The 23,773-nt window shown below is 48.9% G+C and overlaps 1 protein-coding gene across 6 annotated transcripts in view; it reads left to right on the top strand.

The window, feature by feature from the left end:
* ZFHX3 (zinc finger homeobox 3) overlaps positions 1 to 23,773 on the top strand; it is a 1,392,145-nt gene that overhangs the window by 1,216,006 nt on the left and 152,366 nt on the right. For 4 of the 6 annotated variants that reach the window (XM_064580652.1, XM_054511269.2, XM_064580653.1 and 1 more), the window contains one exon: positions 18,231 to 20,980. The exons of 1 other annotated variant lie outside the window; for it this stretch is intronic. In XM_064580652.1, coding sequence (XP_064436722.1) covers positions 18,277 to 20,980 — 2,704 coding nt within the window. In that variant the 5' untranslated portion in view covers positions 18,231 to 18,276. Of the gene's footprint in view, positions 1 to 14,566; positions 14,753 to 18,230; positions 20,981 to 23,773 lie in introns of those variants that run through there. One more of the 6 variants, XM_064580655.1, reaches the window with a different exon arrangement.

The following is a 23,773-nucleotide window of genomic DNA, read 5'->3' as shown; positions in this document are numbered from 1 at the left end:
TGACCCTATCCCCTCTCATGCTGTTTCTCTCTCTGTGTCAAATAAATAAATAAAAACAAAATCTTTAAAAACAAAACAAAACAAAAAACTCAAGTGTGAGTGAGCATGTTTTCTCATTGATTCTCACTCAGCCTTCCTTTGCGATTAAGAGCCTCGCGAACCCTCAGGAAGGCATTGGTCCCAGCTGGCTCTCTCCCTCACCTCCCTGGAAATCTGCCTCCTTTACTGTCCAAGAGAGAAGAGGGATGGATGTTGGTCCTGGAGTGTTAGGGGAGGATCAGAGTTTCTGCATGCTGGGCACGGAGCTTAGGGCCTGGCACACAGTAAGCACTCACAAATGGTAGGTGCCCTCAGGAAAATGTCTATGAGTGGTTGGGGGATATATTTAACTATTGTGTAGCGGCCTTCTCTTCTTTTACTGGTTGACACTTGGAAAGGGATCCTTTTTTTTTTTTTTTTTAAGATTTTATTTATTTATTTGACAGAGAGAGACATAGAGAGAGAGCACAGCAGGGGGAGTGAGAGAGGGAGAAGCAGGCTTCCCGCTGAGCAGGGAGCCCAATGCGGGGCTCCATCCCAGGACCCTGGGATCATGACCTGAGCCGAAGGCAGACGCTTAACGACTGAGCCACCCAGGCGCCCGGAGAGGGATCCTTTAAGCATTGGTTTTGAGGCACTCTGGGGCTTGATTTTGAGCGCCCCTCTTCTGGGTCCCTGGAAAACTTCTCTGTAATGGACAGAGAAGAACTGAGATGCCCTTGTTGGTTAAAGGAGTTCTGTTGTTGCTCTCCCAAGCCAGCTGCGCGGCCTTTATCTTCTCATTGCCATGTTGAAGAGAGCACTTCCCATCCTCTGCTCCGTGCGAACTTAGTCCAGGGGAAGGCGAGACCCCTGGGGGGTCCTGGGTGTGGCGAGGAAGTTGAGGCTCATGGCTTGCAAGTTTTCTTCTAATGGAATTTCCCATCACTTACTGCCCTGCTGATTTCTGATCAATGAAAATGAAATTGCATCACCTCCTCAGAGGCTCCACGTATGGCCGCTGCTTCCAGCTGTGTCAGTTCCGGTAAAATAATCTCATCAGGCGTGCGAGAGGGTAATAGGAAATAAAAATAAAAACCCACAATTAGCAAGAGGCCTTGCAGCTGAGTAACACTTTCCATCCCAGAGGCAGAAAGGGCTGGGTAGTGAATGCTTAGGAAAGATTCCCTTAAAAAAAAAAAAAAGAAAGAAAAGAAAAAGAAAAGAAAAAATTCCTAGTCCTTTTTCTTCGTCCTTTTTTTTTTTCCCCCTCACATCCCCTGAACAGTCTCTCCAGCCCTTACATGTGGATGATTTAAAATTAGGCAAGGGTTTTTCCTGCCCTACTTCTGAGGCCAGTAGAATTGCTGTGTGCTAGGCATATTCTGGGGTTGCATTTGCTTTTTTCTCTCTCCCGAGTCACCCGCAGATAGACACCAGAGGAATTCTAGACGCTGTAGCTTCTCCCACTGGCCTGAGACAGGGAACCAGATGGTCGGGGTGGGAGCGGGGGAGATAGCTGGAAGCCGAGGTAAGGTTGGTGAATAGGCTTTGCAGAGCTGTTCATTTGAATTTGTAGACTTGACGCTTTAGTTTATCAGGCCACTGAGAACAAGACTTGCCCCGCGCTCCCCCCCGTCCCACCTCCCAGCCAACCCGCCCCACATTAGTCTCTGAAACGCCCAGTACCGTGTCAAGAACACGAGGCTCCATGAAAGGGCATTGTTTGGTCGTGTGGAAGCTGGTCCGGGCCACCTCCCTGTGGATTGCAGTGAACATGGGCACACGCCAACCCCAGCACCTCTTGGTAACAACGGGGGAGATTGAACACCGCCTCCAGAATATTCTGCCACTTAAGCCTGTGGAGCCTATAAAGTCACGGAGTCCAGCCTAAGGAGGAACCGAGGCCAAAGAAACCGGGATAGGGAATATAAAGGGCAAGCGAGGATGCGGGAAACCTGTTGGATCACCTGAGAGGAGCCAGGAGACATGGGATCATCTCCTCTCTTGTCAACTTGACAGCCTCAGAGGAAAATAAATGCTCGAATGAAAGCCATTTCGTTGGTGCTGGTAATGTCGCATGTCCTTCAGGCCAGGGTGGGGGAAAATTCTGGGCTCTTGGGAAACGGTTGATCTCAGACATCCCGACTAGTCCTTTAATTGCTGACTTCCTTGTGGGTTGAGGGCAAGGGATTAGTCCTATGGGGGCGTAGTAGGGATACATCCGAGTGCGGGGGCGGCAATGTCCCAGCACCATAGGGTCTCAGGGCAGTTGCACAACCTGCCAAACCATGTGTTGCAATAGTCAAACCGTGGTTTTCAGTGGCGTGGACATCAGAGGTCATCACTGCGTACATCTGGTTAGTAGGACAGTTTCTGGCGGTCGAGCAGGAAGACTCTGGAACGGCGGGGGGCAATAGCCTAGATAATTGTGTGGATACAGTGAATCCAGTGGCCATGGGAAGGGCCGACTCTGTCCCTCCCAGCGTCCTGTCACTGTCCAGGTTCTTATTTCACACGTCTGGACCCTAATGAGAGCAAAACTCGATACGAGGACTCTGTCTTGCCAGGAGGGATGCCGTGTATATTGTAGGCGCTCTGTAAATATATGTTGCCAGAACGCATAAAAATCATTAGAGCACTGGGTGACTTTGGGGCTACGTTTTCGGCACAGGAGCTTGAAACGAAGACCACTAGGGCCAGAGCCCCAGCAGCCTCTGTATTACTGTGGCCCATGAACTGGCCAGCTTGGATTTCCTTGATCTTAGCCTGGCTTCATATAGGGATCTTGTGGAGAGGCAAGAACAGTTTCTACAACTGTGCAAGGTTAGGACTGCCGTCTGAAAGTTCCGGCGGGATGAGCAGAGCTCTAGGGGCGAAAGGAGAGGTGATGCCTGGTCAGAACGGAAGCCGAAGTTCTTTCTGCTAACATGCATTTTTCATATGTTTGTGTGTTTGGACAAATACGTTTCCCCTCTCAGACACTTAGCACAGGGTCTTGATCTACATTGATCACGTTTTATGACTTGAACTGGCAATTCGCCCCCAGGGATCAGACCTAACCAGGGTGTTCAGGAAGCCATTAAGGAAAAATATGTAACCACACTCGTTCCCAAACTCAATTGTTCAGTCTTAGCAGTGCTTGGATAAGAAACTTTCAAGCACAATTAATCCAAGGCCTATTTAACTGGACCTTGGTGAGGCTTCACAGCAGCCATTGACCCAAAAGCAGCATTTGCATTTGGAACGAGAGGAGACAGACCATCTGGGCCTCTTTTGTCTTTGTTTTTGCTGAGTTTGAGAGGGTGTAATTATTACCCACAGTCGCTTAGTTCTTGGGGTGGTTTCCGAAGGGTTAAGGAAGTGCGAACTCTTGGATCCTTGCACTTGAAGAAGAAATTTTCCTTTGTTGTTTTGCCGAATTCCCAGGGCCACTCTTTGAAGTGGCCACTGGTAAATATGTCTCAATCTGTTTTTCTCGATTAAAAGTAACAGTGCACATAATGGATTTCCTGAATACCATGTGGGATGGAGAAGGGGCTGTGGAGAGTAGGACCTGTCATTCGGTCTCATATCCACCCAATTGTGTTTTAAGCTTTGGAATTTGGAAGTGCTTTGAGCACACTCAGAGGGCAAACAGACTGTGCCTCTCTTCAGTCTATCTTGAAGTCCTCCAAGGCCCCAATGACCATTCCTGCTGCTTTTCCACTTGGCCATAAGGAAGGGAATTGAAATTTGAAATCACTCCTGAGGCCACTAGGATTTAAGGACTGCCCAGCAGGAAATATGCACTTCTCACATCTTCAGCTGAGTAAGAGGAAGCCGTTGAGGGGGAGTTCTGTGGCAGAATCAGTGTCTACATGTGCCCTCCAAATATGAATTTGGGGGATCGCTTGGCAAACACAACCTGGAGGGGAATCTGAGGGCATCCAGCCAAGACACATCGTTCCCGAAGCATCCTTTGTGGTGGTTTCACCTTTGCGTGGTGACCCCCTGTTCATGCCCCCGGCAGGCGCTGGGCCTTCCAGCTTCCATTCCTGCTCTGGTTAGTGGTGCGTCTTGCTCCCAGCTGCTGAAAAGGCCGTTTATGCTAATGAGCCAGGGAAGATCTGAAGAACTTGCTGCGCTGGCCTTGGTGAGAGGCCCTCTGTGTGTGTGTGTGTATGTGTGTGTGACCCCATTCATGAGCCTTCGAAGGGCAAGCCTTGTTTGTTTTGTCATGGTGCCAATTCCAGAGCCTTGGGCCAGAGTGCACTGTCGCTGGTGAGCCCACCGTGTGGCTTTCTTCCTGCTAAGAGGGAAAGACGCTCCTTTCCAAGAGTCATTCCAGAGATGCCAGTTGAGGGAGACTTTGCTTCCTCAAGGCCACCACTCACCTCACCGGTACCGGCCTTCCCGATCGTCCCGGGTACAACAGGTGGTGGAGTTACTGGAGAGCATGGATTTCCTCTCTCCAGGAAAGTCGGATGGGGTTTTCCAGGTGCTGCCACAGACCAGAGAAAAGCAGCTGTGATATGTTGTTCATCTGTTCCCACGTAGATCAGATCTGTATAAAAGGAGGCTCAAGGCCTAAGGCTGCTTCTACCCGCATTCCTTCCTGAAACAGCAAGTGCTAACAAAGAATCTGCCCAAGTTCGGGTTCTCTCGGATGTGTGCAGCCTTGAACTACAACAGGTACTCCTGCTGTTCGCATTAAACGTTCTACAGAGAACTCCCTAGTAACAATTCAAGAACCCTAGTAGACTCCCCGTCCTGTTAAATTAGTGAGCATGGCTCTGATAACAGTGCTCATGAGGCAGAAACCTCGTACACAGTCACTGGTATATGGTCCATATATGGTCCATACCTGCCTCCCTGCCCACCGCCCCAAACAGAATTGTACTTACGGATTTGCTTGGCTTCCTGGATTTCTGTTTCCTTGACCAACTATTTAAGGTAGCCAGAATGAGGCTGCCTCCGTAGATCTCAGGCCTTCTGTAATTTTGGAAAAGGAAATTGACACTATAAACCACAGAATACTAAAGTACTCAAGCATTGTACCCGAGCCTCAGAATTAGGATGATTGGGTCTTTGGTGATTAATTCCCTGCAATGTTGAGATCAGCACACTTCCGCTGTTACTTAGGGTGTTTTCTGGAAAAAGTGTGCCACTCATCAAGTTTTTGTCCATACTGCGTGCTCAGCACTGCACTAAGAGATGAAGGCAAATACAAGCTGATTTTTGCCCTCAAGCAGCTTGCCGTCAAGTTGGAGAGTTGAAAGCGACCCGTGTGACACAAGGAGCGACAGTTTAGTGACAGTGTGGTGATGATTACTGTGGTAGTACCGAGAGGAGACAGGTCTTCGTGGGCTCGAGTGATCAGAGGGGATTTTACTTCCTGTGTGGTGGAACTTGAGCTTCTTAAGGGATGTCCAAGGTTTGGGTAAATGTTGAGGCAGAGAAAGGACATCCAAAGGGCTTGGGGCTGCAGGGACAGCGGCAAGAATGCATAAAAATGTGGAGATGATGGGGAGAGACCCTTCTATTGGAGGGAAGCAAGAGAGATGATTGAGTAGTCGCATGGGGTAGATTCTAGACTATTTTAAAACCAGTGTGGAGGGTGTAAGTTTGACTGTTTTGGCGTTTGGCTCTTGCAGGGGAAAGGCACTGCATGAATATGACATTGTGAAGGCTGGACCGATCGTTCCTTTCTGTTTTCTGGAATCAAAGATGGTACCAGAGACCAGAGTGGTCAGTGAGGGGCACTTCCATTCAGGGATGTTGAGCCATGCTGAGTGTTGAGTGATGGAAGGCTGGCCACTTAGAGACATCCTGTGGTCTGCTGAAAGTATGAGGCCCATACGCAAGCGCTAAGTCAGGAATGGATATTCTTGTTTTGGGAGTCAACACATAATTTCAGGAACTGAAACCACAGAAGTAGTTAAGGTAGCTGATGTACAGAGATAAGAGCAGAGAGCCAAGGGAGGGGCCGGGGAGCATAATGGTTAAAGACTGGAGGAGAACAGAGAGGAAAGGTTTCTGTGGGTTAAAGTCATAGGGAGTCTTACCAAATCAGTGGGAAAGCACATCCATGGAGAGCTGTAGGAATGGGAAGAGGGGCAGGCAACAAAGAGATCAGAGAGGTAGGAGGAGAGCCAAGGAAGCGTGTCAGGGAAATGAAGGGGAGGTCTCAAGGTGGGGTGGTTAGCCATTCTGGATGCCGGAGAGATTGAAGACGTTGAAAGAAGAGGAGCCCCTGGCTGCTCTGAGGAGGGCGTTGGTGACCTTGGAGAGGGGACGGAATCTTGGAGCATAGGGCCTTCTAACACACCTGAGCAGATGTCCAGAGAGCCCGTGATGCTGCCTTCCGGGAGGGGTCCTGGCGTCTGTGTGGATCATCACTAAGCTCCACAGTGGCTTCCACTGCACCTCAGAACTGGAGAAACGCTGTCGACCTCTCTGTAAACTCACAGAGGAGGAGAGACTCATCCGGCTCTAGAAGACGGGTGCTGGGCAGGTGAAGCAGAGGGCAGGGTCCAATTCTTTGAAGGAGCCGAGGACAGATTGTTGGAAGGAAGGACAGAGCGTTGTCTCAACTGGCAATGCGAGTGGGTCAGACTCTGATCCAGGAGCTCAAGGATAGTGGAATGTGGTAGAGAGTTGAGCAGGAGATATCACCAGTAAAATCCTACAAAGCCCTCTTACTCATCATCAAGGAAAGGAGAGTACACCCCTGCGGTGGACCTAACAGGCAATTCACAGAAGAAATAAGAATTGCCAATAAGTATCTGCAGATGGGCCCTGTCTTATTAGCAGAAAATCTAAGTTAAAATGAGATATCATTTCTTGCCTGCCAAATTGACTTTTTTTTTTTTTTTTTGAACAAGATAATACCCACTATTGATGAAGGGGCAGGGAAATTGATGCTCACATGTCATTGAGCATGAGTTGGAGGGCTCTCCTAGAGATTAGATTGGTATATGCCAGAGAACCTTACCTATTGTTATCTTTTAGGCCAGCAATTCTACTTTCAGAAGTATGTCCTAAGGAAAGAGAGATGTCATGTCCTGGGTAAGATCCTAGGTTTTAGGAAGGAAGGCTTACCTAGTTCAAAGACCGACTTACCTAGTTTCAAAGACCGACTTAGCTAGTATGGGACTTATATAAGTTACTTAACCTAAGCCTCAGCTCCCTCATCTGTAAAATGGGTCGTTGCAAGGATCAAATGAAACGATATGTATTTTAAAAGTGCTTAGAACCATGCCTGTCCCTACTAAGTGGGTAGCATTGGAGCTGTTACTTATTTATGTTAGTTATTTTGTTAACATAGCTACAAAGATTTACAAGAGTGTATTGCAGCATTAACAGCAAAATATTAGGAATTGCCTAAAGGTCCAGTAATAGAATTTAGTGGATTTATGCTATGTCCAAAGGATGCAGTATCTCTGTAGCCATTAATTCTGACTTCCAAAGAATATTTAATGTCATGGAAAACTTTCATGCTAGATGAAGTTAAAAGCGCGGCTCACTTAAGGAATGGTGTGGTCTGAGGTTGGTGAAGAAGATCTGCATCTCTAGACATGCAGAAGGAGAAAAAAACCCTAAAAACTATCTTGCCTGCCAGTGACACTCTGGCTGGTGGAATTATAGGTGATTTTTATTTTAGCTAGTGAGTCTTTCTGCACATACTCATTTTTTTGGCGGGGGGTAATGAACTCATACTACTTTAATCAGGAGAAATTATTTAAAATAAATTTAACATCATGAGATGCCAGATTGAAACCGTAATGGGCCCAGATGGCACATTTTTACATCCTCTTCAAGCTTTTGCTCGGCAGCCGAGCAGCAAGAACTGAGAGATCAGAAATAGGATCTTTTGAGGGGGATTTTGAGGAAATTGGGAAGAGACAAAAAGTTCTGGGTGCTGGCAAAGAAAACACTGAAGTAGTTGGTTACAGTCAGTGTGGGAAGGTATCCCATTTAGCTGGGAAGGCGGCAGGGGATGGGGAAGGATGGGCTGGGTGAATGGTGCACCTGCGAGGTAGCAGGGGCGGTTGATGAGGTAGGGGAGTAGGGCAGCTGCTGTGTTTGGTGAAAGGAGGTGCTGCTTTACATCTGGGAAGGGGCTCAGTGCTTCCTGGTTTATTTATTTATTTATTTTAAAAGATTTTATTTATTTATTTGACAGAGAGACACAGCGAGAGAGGGAACACAAGCAGGGGGAGTGGGAGAGGGAGAAGCAGGCTTCCCTCTGAGCAGGGAGCCCAACGCAGGGCTCATGACCTGAGCCGAAGGCAGACGCTTAATGACTGAGCCACCCAGTCACCCCAGTGCTTCCTGGTTTAAATCGAGGTCAAGAGGGAACCATTCAGGCCAGCGATGGCCAAAGATGCTGCTTGTCTGTCTTCAGGACGTGATGGAAAGCCATAGGCAGGTACTTACCTAAGTGCTGGGATGCAGTTACTTGAATAACTGGTTGAATTGCCCCAGATACTTTTTCAGAACAAGCCTAAGTAATAGTTGGGTAGTTTTGCCCTTTTTTTTTTTTTTTTAACTGTATTCGTGGCTTTGGTCCTTGTCGAACCATGTGTGTATCCACATAGTTGGTAGGAAATTGGGTTCCTCAAATAGCAGCTCATTTTTTCCAACACACACAGACTGGGTTCCTTGCCTGGCTCTGCTCCGGATCTTGCAACACCCTTTTCCTCCCCTCCATGACTCGACTGCAACCAGAATATCGCAGTAGTTGTGGATTCCTGCAGAATGGACTGAGCTAGCAGTTTTCACTTCCAGGCTGATTTATGTTCACGCTGGAAAGAGCACAGATGCACTCATTAGCAAGACATGAAGCCCAGGGCCTGGACGACTCTCTGGGCCTTCCAGGCCATGGGCCCCCTGCAACACGAGGGACCTGTTCAAGCATGTGTGTATTCCCTGACTTTGCCATAGTTACAGAATAATTCTTCAGGGGAATTGCTACCAAGCCGATGGAATCTCACCTTTTTATGCTTTCACACTTACTGACTTTGACTCAGTAGCAATATACAAATATAGTTATTGTAGAAAGCATAGAATGGGATTGGATATGGTTCTTCAGTGGATTCTAAGCTAAACAGATGAGGGTATTATTTCTTTGCCCCTTGAATGAGTTTCCTACTATCTCAGAATCTGGCTTGCCTTTGAGTGTTTTTGGGGGCGGGGAGATGTGGGCATGGTTTATTCATTGCTATGTGTTTTCTCTCTAATATGTTTTAGTCTAGAGGTGGCAGTGCTCACCCTCTGTAGGTTGCTGGGGTTCTTTTCTTTTTACAGTTCCTGCTCTTGTCCTTATATTTAGAACCGCATTCACCAAGTTAGGGAAATCTGCCCTGATCCAGGATCGTGGATGTCTTGGGTAAATGTCTTTCGATGTGTGGTACTTGAAATTCTGCCCAAGCTAGAAAGGTCATTTGTCTTTTCCAACTAGACAGCTCTGTCTAGAACCACTCATCTAGGGGAAGAGAAGCCCACTTTCTGTGTCTTTCTGTCCACACCTCCCTGTCCAGCGTAGCAGCCTGTTTCTTTCCTGAAGCTGTGCCAACAATGAATTTTACAGGAAAATAAGGATACGGGGATCAGGGTGGGTTGGCTGTTCACGTGTAATTTTGTGGTTCAATATGGAGAGTCTTGCACTGGACAATTACTCTTTTTACTCCTTGTTTTGACATAATTTTAGATGTACAGGAGAGTTGTAATAATAGAACATAGATTTCTCCTATACCCTTCAGTCAGACCTCATGTTAACATTATCTCCTATTCTGTCTATGTGTACATATGTGTGTCTGAACACACACACGCTCTTACTGATTTTTCCTAAGCCACTTGAAAACTGAAACATCGTCTCTAAATATATCAGTGTGTTTTTCCTGGAAAAGGAAAAGGTGTATCACCACACCATAGTTATCAAAAAATTAACAGTCACCTACGACAATTATCTGACCTACAGACCTTACTCAGATTTTGCCAATTGCCCCAATTGTGCCCTTTATGGGGAAAAAAAATTCCAGATTATGTGTTAGGTTCGTTTGTCATGTCTCTTTAACTCCTTTAATCTGAAACAGCCATTCAGTCTTTCTGTTTCATGACACTGACATAACTGAAGCGGATGGGACATTTTGTAGACTGTCCTCAATTTGGATTTGTCTGATGTTCCCTCATGATTAGATTCAGGTTTTGCATTTTTGGCAGGAATGTCAGGGAAGGGATGTTGTGTTCTTCTCGGTGTATCCTCGGGAGGCACGTGATGTGTGCCTCATTCCTGGTGATGTTAACTTTGATCATGTGGTGAAGGTGGTGTCTGCCAGGTTTCTCCACTGTAAAGTTATTGTTTTTCCTTCTGTAATTAATAAGTATCTTGTGGGGAGATACTTTGAGACTGTGTAAATATCCTGTTACTCTTCAAACTTTCATCCACCAGTTTTAGTATCCATTGATTCTTGCTTGAATGAGTTATTATTATGATGGTTCCCAAATGGTGATTTTCTAACCCCATAATTCCCTCTGCATTTATTAGTTGCATTTCTGTTCGAAGGAAGAACTTTCCCTAATCCCACATTTTTTTTTAAATTTATGAAAAGTCTGCAATTTTGGATTCTTACTTTATACATTGGGTCGTAAACCTTTACTCTCATGTAATTTTCTTGCTCGCATTGTCCCAGTTTGAGCAAGTGGGGGACCCTGCAGCCAGCTCCTCTGTCCTTTTTAGCATACTCTCTTCATTCTTTGAGCACTTCCTTATGTTCTGGCTCACAAAGATGCTCCAGGCTCAAGTATTGGCTGTTTCTTCAAGGAGCCTTAGTTCCATTTGGTGGAGAAAGGATGTTTCTTCAACTAAGAGGAAAAGAAACAGACCATCTTCAGGGATCATCTTTTTTTCCCCGTCTTCAACTATTCTCATTTCTCCCAGTACCTTAATTTTCCCTACAGTTTTATTAAGCATATATGACATCTTGGAGGTGGAGAAGACTGATGAATGAGACATGGAACAGCTTTGAGGCAGAGATAGACTAGCCAATGGATAATTAGAGCAGTGTGATAATGCAAGAATTGCAGTGTGTTTCCATATGCAAAGTGCTATTATGGGATTACAGAGAAGGAGGTTAAAGTTGACTGAGGAACCCACTTGATAATCCAGGCGTCTTCACCTTTCATGGGCCTGGGAGGCTGCCAATGGGACCCTTTGGCTACAGCAAAATCCCCTCCTCCATTCCTGAACCTGGGGAGTGCAGTATTTCACAGAGTCCACATTCCATCTGAGAGCTTTGAAAATCTTGAGAAAGACTTTCCTTTCTATGAAACCGAACTCGAATTCCTGTTCAGGTTCCCTCATGACTCGTAGTTAAACCTTGAAGCTCGGTAAAACACATGTAACTAATCCTCCTTGCTGTAGCAGGCGTAGCTGAGGGTCATCGCCTTGCCCTACAATGGGAGTTGTCTCTTCTGCTCTCCAGAACTGCTGCTGGGCACGCTCTGCTCTGTAAGACCAGGCTCTTACAGGATTCTCCTGAGTGGATCATGACATTCTTCATGCAGAGAGCAAAAAGGATGGGGATGTGAACCCTGCTGAGTTTCCACAGCTGTGGTGTGGTCCTGTAGCCTGGAGGTCCTGTTTCTCTCTTTGGCTGCCATGTCAACATTGTGCTTTGTAGTGAAGTGACACCCCCAAGTATTCTTTGCGTGAACTCTTGTTAATCCAAGTCTCTTCCAGTCTCTGTTGGTTTTACTGATTGCCTGAGCTTTAAATATGGGGCTTCATACTCAGTCTTTCAGAACTTCGTCTTGTTTCTTTGGGCCTGTTGTTCCCACCAGCTGAGATCTTATTTTGAGTCTTTTTTTTTTTTTAAAGATTTTATTTTATTTATTAATTTGAAAGAGAGAGAATGAGAGAGAGAGAGAGAGAGCACATGAGAGGGGGGAGGGTCAGAGGGAGAAGCAGACTCCCTGCCGAGCAGGGAGCCCGATGTGGGACTCGATCCCGGGACTCCAGGATCATGACCTGAGCCGAAGGCAGTCGCTTAACCAACTGAGCCACCCAGGCGCCCTTATTTTGAGTCTCGATGCCACCGTCTGGCACAGGAGTTAGTCCTCTTAGCTTCTGTACTTCACATACTGTTTGTGTGTGCTTGGTCTTGTCCCTTAAGCTGGTGATGTAAGTGAAGGGAACCCCGGGACAAGACAGAAGGTTGAGGCATGCCACTAGATGCACTGACCTTTGAGAGGATACTTGAGGCAATTGCCTCTTCCAGCCATAAAATCAGCCAGACTTTATTATCTCAAAGACATTTTGCTATGGATATGAAGAGATGATAAACTTTGGGATACCTTATTAAAATCAAGAAGTCCTCTCTAATGCATTTCTCAGATCACTGAATCTAAGTGAAGCTATTTTTCACTTGATTTTATGTGAATGTTCTTACTGAACCTAACAGCTAATTGCTAATTTCTCAGGACCTCCTTTTTTTTTTTTTTTTTTTTTTTTTTTAATTCAGCAGTTGCTGACTCTGTTCTAAAACTGTGGGAAACTTGCACTGTATGATATACAACATTTCTTTTTAAGTCTAGTTATCACTTTATCCAAAAGGATGTGCACACACATAATCCTTTCCTCTTCTCTTGCTTTATATTATTTCTGAGTGCTTTTCGTCACTTAACTTTTTCTTTGTGGTCTCTCCCCGGCAAGAATATACACTGAGATCTGTTTATCATTGATTCCCTAGCATCTGACACATAGTAGGTGCAAAGTAAATATGGAAGGAATGAATGAATGAATACATTTTTTGGTTTATGGCCTCGGAATCCGCCTTTTTTTCTTTAAAAAAAAAAAATCAGGGTAATGAGCCTATACCATTCAACTCCTTGGAACACCTCCCCCCACTCTGGTTACCCCTTCTCCTGTGTGAAGACCTCCAAGTAACTCTCCTTCCCCAACCACTCCCAGAGAGGGGTACGTGTGTGAACGGGCATGTGGTTTTTACATGGCAGTCCTGGATTCCCAGCACCTTAGAACAGTCCCCAGGTCCATAAAGATTGAATTTGAATGTCGGATATAAGGATGTTCTGAAGTTCTCTTTGAGAAACAGACATTAAAGAAAAATGTCAGGCGCCTGGGTGGCTCAGTTGGTTAAGCGTCTGCCTTCAGCTCAGGTCATGATCCCGGGGTCCTGGGATCGAGTCCCACGTTGGGCTGTCTGCTCAGTGGGGAGCCTGCTTCTCCCGCAGCCTCTGCCTGCCGCTCCCCCTGCTTGTGCTCTCTCTCTGTGTGTCAGATAAATATGTTCTTGAAAGAAGAAAAAAAAAAAAAAGAATGTTGTAGAGTGGCTCAGAACACAGACTGCACAGTCAGCTTAGGGTTTTAGCTTTTAGGCTGTATAACTTGCACAACCTCAGTTTTCCCGTCTTTAAAACGGGGATATAAGTGATACCCATCTCACACCGTGGCTAGGAAGGTGGTGTAGTCCCTGCAGGACTTAACGTGATGCCTAATTCAAGGAGGGATGACTTCCCTCAGGATGGTTCTCATTTTAAAAAGCTTCAGGAAAGGGGCACCTGGGTGGCTCAGTCGTTAAGCGTCTGCCTTCGGCTCAGGTCATGGTTCCGGGGTCCTGGGATCAAGCCCCACATCGGGCTCCCTGCTTGGTGGGAAGCCTGCTTCTCCCTCTCCCACTCCCCCAGCTTGTGTTCCCTCTCCCACTGTGTCTCTCTCTCTCTGTCAAATAAATAAAAAAAATCTTTAAAAAAAAAAAAAAAAAAAAAAAAAGCTTCAGGAAAGAAAGGCACCAAGGAGGAAATGAAGTTGCCCATAACCTCATCCCCTAGCAATTGCCATTTTAAAAGTTCTGATACAAATCTCATGTATTTCCATATGCAGACCTATATATGCATTATTCAGTTAGCATCCCATGTGATCATTTTCCCACGCCTGTAAGTAGTTTCTCTAAACAGTGATGTTTTATAATGTCTTGTGGAACTCTATGCACTGTAATTTAGTTGGAGAGCCCCTTGTTTTGCCAGATTATTTCAATTTTTTTTCCTGTTAAAAATGTTGTGGTGAATAATGTTGTATCTCTGTGCGTATCTTGGGTGATTTCCTCGAATGGGGGAATTGCTGAGTCAAAGGGCATGTGCATTTTGTGAGGCTTTCGGGACCTCTTGCCTGATTGCCTTCAGGAACATGGTGCTCCCCTGACTTGCCCTCCAGCAGAGCAGGTTGCTTCTGGAGAATGGTGCGCCTGCTGGGTCACTTCTCTCTGGCGATGCCGCGTGGGTTACTCACGGAGGCAACAGTTTCTCGCAGTCTGGATTCTGTTTTTCTTTTCTTCCCCTTTGTTTCTTTTCTTGGTTTTCTGCCAAACAGCCTCTTATGAAAGGACCGCCTAATTAACCCTGTGCTAATTAACAATTTAAAATTACACAGTGTGACTGTTCATGTTTAATTCTCTGGGTGCTGGAGCAACAGCAGGAACCCCCTCCCCTCCTTAATAACTGTATCCTGCCCGCCGCCCCCCCCCCCCCAGCTTCCCAGTAACTGTTGCTTTAGACCCAGCCCCGTCTCCTTAAAGGAATGTAACAAAACTGTCCTTTCACATTTTCTCAGTCGAAAGAGGGAGATGAACGACTTCATTGGTGGCGGGGCCCAGTGTAATATGGAGTTTTATCATTTTGAAAAATCTTTGGAAAATAAAGACTGCCGTTAGCAAAGATGCAGGGGGCTTTACAGGTAGGTTCCAAGGGAATTGTAACTTGGGAGGGGCAAGGGTGAGGGCTCTTGATGAAGATGTTGGAACTTTTCTGTACAAGATGACTTCTCACGTGGCAGATTTAAACCCTAAGCAGAGAGCATGAATGGGAGGGAACTGAATTGTTCCTGTATCTTCCCTTTGACTGTCTTACTGGAAAGATGTGCTCTTCTGAAGTTTAACATAGTTCTTAAAATGCTGCACATAAATGCCAAAACCATGTTGAGTACAGTATTGTGGGGGGGGAGGCGGCGTCATGAGTAGAATGTGTCTGTGTTTATAAGGAAATTTGGGGTCATAAGCAGCAGAAGAGAAGCAGGCCGCAGAAAGAGTTGTGGGTTTGTGATGTGTGAGCTGGCCCTGGCGTGAGCGAAGGACGAGGAAGAGGAAGCAGAGCCAGGGCTGGGGGTTGGGGGTTCTGAACAGAGCTGCTGGGGGGGCTGTGTGTGAGAGCGTGGGGACCCGCTGGGTTCCCAGGCTGCCCTCTATAACTGAAGATCATTGATTTTACGGGAAACCATGTTTACAGACAGAGTGCTGATCGACCTGCCGAGTTGACTTCTGCCTCCTTAAGTAAGAACTACCTTTTTCTTATTGAATGGCTGATAAACAGAGCGAGAGGGACAGCTGGCTGGGTGGGAGAGTTCTGGATAGCCTGAGGTCCTTGAGCTGAAGGATTGGGCAGGTTTAAGAGATTGCTTCATCTCTGTCCTCAGGTCCCTTCTGGTCCACCCCATCCCTACACCTCTCTGGGACCCGCGGGGGAATCCAAGACTGCCTCCGCCTGGTTCCCGGCAGTCCAGGCACAGAGCATGGAACAGATGGTAATCTGGTGAAGGTGTCTCAAGCTTTAGTGCCAGTCCCCAGGGTATCATGTGAAAATGCAGATTCTGATCTGGAGCGGGGCCCAAGAGGTCTGTGTTACGCAGGCTCGCTGGTGAAGAACGATGCTACTTGTCCCTGAGCCACACTTTGTTGAGCATGGTTATAAAAGTTTCTGCTTGTCATGGCCAGCATGCATTGAAAGGAAGCCCAGAGCATGGATCATGAAGTGGGATCCTTCTTGGCCACCGGTGTCTTAACGGGCTGTCCTCACTCCTTGTGAATGAGTGGTATCCCATGTGGCCTCTCTCGTGGGGCAGGTGTCACCACCACGGAGTCATCTGGCTTTTGGGGGTGGCCACAGTGTCGTCCTTTCTCGACACCTTTTGCTTGGCTATAGAAAACAAAGTTAGATGAGTTTCTAAAAGTCCCAGTCATTTAGCTGAATGGTTTGTGGAGGAGGAGGAGGTAGGAGAGAGCAGAGCAAGAAAAGCCCACCAATTAATTGGTAAACGCTTGCAGGTTTCTCTGGCCTAGCCTAGGCTGGAGAGGAGATTGGCTTTGCTGTCGATACTCAAGTCCCTAGTGAAGCATCAAAGCTGTTCTCCTTTATCAATCGTGGCCTCCCCTTCCAGCATGTTCCTGTAACTTACCAAGCATTTATGACATTGATTTTACAATCGGGCTGTTAACCCTCCCGCCCCTTCAGGCCTGCCAACCTTTTTGGCCCGAGCTGTCAATCAGATGTCGTCCAGCCAATCAGGCGCATCCTTAAGAAGAGCCATCCTGGATTCTCACCTGTATCCCAGCTAAGCCTTCTGAAGTCCCATTGCATTTGCTGTTTGGTTTGGTTTAGTGTAGTCATCTTTGTTGAAAATCACTGTGTCTTTTCTAAGGCACACGGAACTTTGTTGTAACGGAGTTAGAGGTTATAAGCTTGAGAGGTGGGGTGTGTGTGTGTGTGTGTGTGTGTGTGTTTTGAACAAAACAGAGGATGCATTCTTCCAAAAAGTTATTTCTCCGGAGACTTCTGGTAAACCTGCCTTCCCTGTCTTTTCCCGAGGGGGAGCTGTTGGCTCACTGTGCAGTCAAAAATCAAGAAATGAAAAAAGGAGTGGGAAGATGGGGGTAGGGTCGGGGAAAAGAGAGACCAAACCCAGCCAAAACCTTCATCCGATGTGTATGAATGAGATGCTGGGTGGAGAAGCAAACAAGTGTTCTCCAGGGAGGAGGCGTGTATGTGGGTGGGGGGGAAGGCAGCCTGGGCTTTGCAGGCGAACAATCAGGGCCGTGCAAGAGTCTGAGTTGCCTTAGAATCCATGCCGGGATGGAAGGAATGCCCCTGTGATGATGTGACCACAGGAACAAGAGAGGTGGCGGGTGGCCTGAAGCCTCCCTCCCCAGGGAGGTGAAGTCTCAGGGGGCAGATTCAGCTCAGTGGCGCTTTGGAGTACGAAACGGAAAAGCCCCAGGGCTGAAGGACAGCTGCTCCAGCAGCTACTAATAACTACGAGGCAGGTGTGGAACGGGGGCTGGCCGAGCCCAGCTGCCGTCTCGGCTCGCCGCTAAGATCCCTGACAGCAGAAACCACCACACCAGTGGTGACTGGGCTCCGTCCAGACAGGGCAGGATCGACGCTGCTGGAGGGGGAGCCGACCAGTTGAGAGTCTTCCCAGCTACCTCGGGCTGAGATTGTGTGCCGTCACAGTCGTAGTCTGAAGCCAGCTCACTCGCAAGCAAGGGTGTTCTGTGGGTTGGGGGGAGGAGGTGGGATTTTGGAGATCTGCCTTCTGGTTCACAGTGTCAGGGCGGCCCTGGGCCTGTTCTTACAGTTAGCTCCTCAGTTTTACTGCTTGTCAAATGGGATGGTGCTTCCCAGAGCCGGAGAGGATGAATGTAGCCACAGGCCCCACTGAGGGCTGGCAGAGCCTGTGTGTGCCCTGCGGACTTGCTCCCTGAGCCGTGCAGCCCTCAGTCACTTTCCTTTGAGCTCCTCAAACTAGACATTCGACCAGTAAGAGCAATGGCAGCAGCTTCACCTCCAGATCAGCGAGCGTGTCCCCACACGGGCTTACCGTCCTTTTTCTGGGGGTACAAAAACTTCCTCCTCTCGTCCATCCGTCCCTGGTGTTCCCTTGGCCCACGGACAGTGCAGTCAGCCAGCATGGACTTGGTGTTGGCCATCTGTATGCATGCAGTAGGGCTGCCACTCTGTGTCCTCGGCGCGGCCCGGCGAGGTGACGCGATCTTCCTCTTCTGCTGTGGCTCGTAGCCCGGCCGTGACTCGAACGCTGTGCTTGCAAAGAACGGAAATTCGAACTGGCCTCCAGGGGGTAGAGCAGCCGACAGTCCGAAGACCAAGAGGGAGTCTCCTGTGTGCCCCCTTCCCCGTGCTCCCCACTCCTGCCACAGACCCTGGCCTTAAAGACCCTGGTGCCAGCCGCCTTCTGTGCGTTCGTTGGACGGCGTGGGGAGATCGCTGGGGTCCCCGCTGCCCTTGCGGTCTCTGTTGTGGGTGTGGACAGAAGCCTGTTAGAGTGCTCTGTGCGGGACCTAGCCTCGGCCCTCCTAACCTCTTTCCTTTCTCTTTCTCTTCCCCCTCTCTCCCTCCTCTCCCCCCTTGCCTCCGCTCTTCAGGTCCGATCCGTACTGGGTGCAATGAAAGCTCCACGCAGGCCTTACCATGGAAGGCTGTGACTCGCCTGTCGTCTCGGGGAAGGACAATGGGTGCGGTATCCCTCAGCACCAGCAATGGACTGAACTCAACAGCACCCACCTCCCCGACAAACCCAGTAGCATGGAGCAGTCCACAAGCGAGAACCACGGGCCCCTGGACAGCCTGAGGGCCCCCTTCAATGAACGCCTCGCGGAGGGCGCCGCCCCGGCCCGCCCCGCCGCCGAGCCCGCCGGCAAGGAGGTCAGCTGCGACGAGTGCTCGGCCTCCTTCGCCAGCTTACAGACCTACATGGAGCACCACTGCCCCAGCGCGCGCCCCCCGCTCCCCCCGAGAGAGGCGAGCGGGAGCGACACCAGTGAGGAGGGGGACGAGGAGAGTGATGTGGAGAACCTGGCTGGGGAGATCGTCTACCAGCCCGATGGCTCGGCCTACATTGTCGAGAGCCTGAGCCAGCTGACCCAAGGCGGGGGCACCTGTGGCAGCGGGCCTCTCCCTTCGCTCTTCCTGAACTCTCTCCCCGGGGCGGGGGGCAAGCAGGGGGACCCTTCCTGTGCTGCACCAGTCTACCCACAGATCATCAACACTTTCCACATAGCCTCATCCTTCGGGAAATGGTTTGAGGGCCCAGCCCAGGCTTTCCCGAATACCTCAGCCCTGACGGGGCTCAGCCCCGTCCTGCACAGCTTCCGCGTTTTTGACGTGCGACACAAAAGCAACAAGGATTACCTGAACAGCGATGGCTCTGCCAAAAGCTCCTGCGTATCCAAAGATGTTCCCAACAATGTGGACCTGTCCAAATTCGATGGCTTCGTGCTCTACGGCAAGAGGAAGCCCATCCTGATGTGTTTCTTGTGCAAACTCTCCTTCGGGTACGTCCGTTCGTTTGTGACCCACGCGGTGCACGACCATCGAATGACCCTGAGTGAAGATGAGCGGAAAATTCTTAGCAATAAGAACATCTCCGCTATCATCCAAGGGATTGGCAAAGACAAGGAACCCCTTGTAAGTTTTTTGGAACCAAAAAACAAAAACTTTCAACACCCTTTAGTTTCCACAGCTAACCTCATAGGCCCCGGACACAGTTTTTATGGTAAATTTAGTGGCATTCGAATGGAAGGGGAGGAGGCTCTCCCAGCTGGCTCTGCCGCGGGCCCCGAGCAGCCCCAGGCTGGCATCTTGACCCCCAGCACCCTCTTGAACCTTGGCGGGCTCACCAGCTCGGTCCTGAAGACCCCCATTACCTCAGTCCCCCTGGGGCCTCTGGCCTCCAGTCCTACCAAATCCTCAGAGGGCAAGGACTCTGGGGTAGCCGCAGGAGAGAAGCAAGACGTGGGCGATCCAGATTGCTTCTCCGAGAAAGCAGAGCCAGCCGAGGAGGAGGCGGAGGAGGAAGAGGAGGAAGAAGAGGCGGAGGAGGAGGAGGAGGAGGAAGAGGAGGAAGAGGAGGAGGAGGAGGACGAGGGTTGCAAAGGACTCTTTCCAAGCGAGTTGGACGACGATCTGGAGGACAGGCCCCACGAGGAGTCTGGGGCCGCGGCAGGCAGCAGCAAAAAGGACCTTGCTCTCTCAAACCAAAGCATTTCTAACTCCCCCTTAATGCCTAATGTGCTCCAGACCCTGTCGAGGGGCGCAGCTTCTACTAGTTCTAATTCTGCTTCTTCCTTTGTTGTCTTTGATGGTGCGGACAGGAGGAGTCGTTTAAGCTTTAACAGTGAGGGTGTCAGGGCCAGTGTGGCAGAGGGCGGCAGGAGGCTGGACTTCGCTGACGAAAGTGCCAATAAAGACAATGCCACAGTACCGGAACCAAATGAAAGCACAGAGGGCGACGATGGGGGCTTTGTCCCCCATCACCAGCACGCTGGCTCCCTCTGCGAGCTGGGGGTTGGGGAATGCCCCTCGGGGAGCGGCGTGGAGTGCCCCAAATGCGACACGGTCCTGGGCTCCTCCCGCTCGCTGGGCGGCCACATGACCATGATGCATTCTCGTAACTCATGTAAGACACTTAAGTGCCCCAAGTGCAACTGGCATTATAAATACCAGCAGACCCTGGAGGCACACATGAAGGAGAAGCACCCGGAGCCGGGGGGCTCCTGTGTCTACTGCAAAAGCGGGCAGCCCCACCCGCGGTTGGCGCGAGGTGAGAGCTACACGTGTGGTTACAAGCCTTTCCGCTGTGAGGTGTGTAACTACTCCACAACTACCAAAGGCAACCTCAGTATTCATATGCAGTCCGACAAGCATCTCAACAACATGCAGAACCTGCAGAACGGAGGGGGGGAGCAGGTGTTCAGCCACTCGGCCGGGGCGGCGGCCGCGGCGGCAGCGGCGGCGGCTGCGGCGGCCAACATCGGCAGCTCCTGCGGGGCCCCCTCGCCCACCAAACCAAAAACCAAACCCACCTGGCGGTGCGAGGTGTGCGATTACGAGACCAACGTGGCCAGGAACCTGCGCATCCACATGACCAGCGAGAAGCACATGCATAACATGATGCTCCTGCAGCAGAACATGACCCAGATCCAGCACAGCCGACACCTGGGCCTCGGCAGCCTGCCCTCGCCTGCCGAGGCCGAGCTTTACCAGTACTACCTGGCCCAGAACATGAGCCTGCCCAACCTGAAGATGGACAGCACCGCCTCGGATGCCCAGTTCATGATGAGCGGATTCCAGCTGGATCCCACCGGGCCCATGGCCGCCGTGACGCCCGCTCTAGGTGAGGCTGACTGCGTGTTTGTTTGTTCTGATGGCTTGAGTTTAACGGGGGAGCAGTGAGAGTAGACCGAGGTCCTGTTGATTCAGTTGATTCTGTCAAGTCCCGTGGATTCGGCTCTGCTTGTTATTTTCTCAAGACTGGTTTTGTGTGAACTTGAGTGTCTGACGGTCAGATATTTTTCTCAAGCACCCCTTCTTGTGTGCATGTGGAGGATCGTATGCATTCAGCAGACCCACGATTATATTCCGGCTCCACAGGCCGGGATGAAAATTTCAGTGTTGCCTCTGGTGTTTGGCATCTGGTCCACTTTCCTTTCTCTTCCCATCCTCTCTTTCTTCGTCCCTTTCTCAGTTTGAAAAATCGCCACAACTATCTGAAACTTCTGGGTTCCGCTGAATATTTGCTATAACTTACAGGAAACTTGCAGCTCAGGTTTTAAATAGGGACAGTCGTCTCCATAAGAGCAACTGGAAACCGTAGCGTACCTTATTCAGATAACCAAAGGCTGGTTCTGCACTGAGCGGGGAGCCATCCAGATAGGTTTCTCAGAGTTCTTTGTCCAGTGTATTCGTGAGGATCTTGATGAAAGAGACCCGTTCCTTTTCTTTTCTGTTTTGCGTGAGTTGTCAGTGATAAGTATAGTTGGGAATAAAAATTGCCCTGGGGCACCGTAAGGAGTGGTGTGCTAGATGAAGAACGAATAAATTCTAAAATTGTACATTAGAGAAAGCAAAGTTTTAATATCCATTAGATGCTGGTTAACAGAGCCTTTGTTACCATGAAAAACCACCCATGTTAGAGAAGGTGAGTTGGCTGTGTCCGGGCAGCAGGTCTAACCAACTGGCTTCAGAGACCTAGAATGGGATCAAGAGGATAGGATTTGGATGCCAAAAACCATGAGTCTTTGCATGAAAAGAATCAGGATCACTTTTGGGGGAGAGCCTCTATGGCAAGAAAAGGTACAAATCAGTTTCACGAGGACCAGTGTGATGGTTGGGTCGTTCCTGCCCCCACCACCCTGTGCCTCCGACAGGCACTGCCTGGTCTCTGTCCCCCCGACCCTGCCAATCTCGTGGGACCGGTGGCAGTGGCCTGAATTAAACAGTAGTCCTTTCCTGACATGAGAATAAGTTGTTCTCGGCAACGAAGCGTGAGCAAATACCTTTATTCTGGCATGCTTTAGGTTAATGCCAGGGGCCAAGCCTCACCAGTTGGCATGTCTTTGTGTGGTGTTCTAGTGCTAATTGCTGCTGATGAGTTATATTTCATAGCGTTTAATTTGTTTTTCCTGCTATGCATTTAAATTTGAATCCTTGCTACTTTAATCTTGTTTTCTATTTTGTAATATTGACCTGTGGATCCTTTATTACCAAACGATTTGAAGATGTTTTACCAACTGGTTAATAATGGATGCACAGGGATCAATCATCTTATTTGTCCCCAGAGTGAACCATAGGGGATACACACCAAGGGATGGCATCATACTGTAAGACCTTTTTTTTTTTTTTTTTTGTTAAGCCTATGGGAATTGGGGTTTTCTCATCTGGAGATTTAAAATCTTGGAGGCAGATCTTGGAGTAAATCAAATATAATGTAAATGGAATGAAGACACAGAAAACGGATGGGTTCATACTGGGTCAAAGTGAGATCTTTTTAATTACTTTGAAAACCAGTAATTCTGACTAAGGCTTGAATTAAGCGGTAGAAAAATACCGTGCTTTTTATACAAGTGTCCGTGAGTCTGCGGGGCATCATGCATTACGGGCGTATGGCAGGTGCAAAAGAGATAGAAGAATGGATCCCTGTGTTCTGGACGTACATAGCAGATCCATACTTTATTTTTTAAAGAGAACAGAGCTTTTCCTTCCAAGGACCTTCTCCAGGTCAGCCAAGCAAAGGCCCTTGAATTTTCAGGGTTACTGCTTATCAGCCAGGTTGAGCCTCTGGAAACCTCCAGCGCCCACCGTAGGCCACAGAGCTGCTGAGATGGAGAGTCACAAGTACTTTATCCTGGAAGTCTGAGTGGGTGTGGGTACGGGAGCGCATGCCCAAAGGGCTTAGAGTGTAAGTCGTGTGGCGTTACGTATGCAATGTGAAAGGGCGGTAACATTCGGTTCGGTCTGCAACCCTACCGATCTTTCATGAGGCCATTTGTGAAAAGGCTCTAGGTGTTAATTAGGTATTACTGGGCTCTGCAGGGGGAGAAACATTTTTGTGAAATACACTTCGGCCTACAAAGTTACTGTTGTCACACTTCCTTTGACAGAACCTTCTCTTTTGTGATACCAAGCAGGTGCTGATTCTGGGGATGCTTGCTTTCTGGAGGACTCCAAGGAGAGGGTCAACACCCTTGGGTCTGGTCTGGTTGGATGTGCTGCCATTTGTAGATAAGATACTAGGCTGGAGGCCTTCGGAAATATCGTTCCAGACATCCCTTTAGACGATAAAGTTGAGCACAGCATCGCCAGTCAGGTCGCTTGCGAGGCATCTGCATGTTTCCCAGGGAGCCGACTGGCCATAGATTTGGGGGACGGTCCTCTGCTTCTGCCTTGGAGTCTAGAAGGTGTCTTTTAACCCACGTGCCTCTCTGACGACGTGCTGATACGCAGACTTTTGTGCCAGGGTGTGAATTCTAGTGTTAGACGTGGGGGCCCCCTCGCCGACGAGATGATCTCTCCAGTGTAGCTCAAGAGTAAACCGTGCTGAGTTCTCACTTGCAGGGGTTCTCTTCCTAACTTCCTCTGCATGGGGTGAGGTTCCTTCACTTCTTGGGGGGCTGAATTAGTTCCTTCT

This window comes from Mirounga angustirostris, unplaced genomic scaffold, assembly GCF_029215605.1.
Source record: "Mirounga angustirostris isolate CCGP_5_RB_7025 unplaced genomic scaffold, mMirAng1.0.hap1 SCAF_16, whole genome shotgun sequence".
Taxonomy (NCBI): domain Eukaryota; kingdom Metazoa; phylum Chordata; class Mammalia; order Carnivora; family Phocidae; genus Mirounga; species Mirounga angustirostris.
This window is presented reverse-complemented; position numbering and strand designations above follow the sequence as displayed.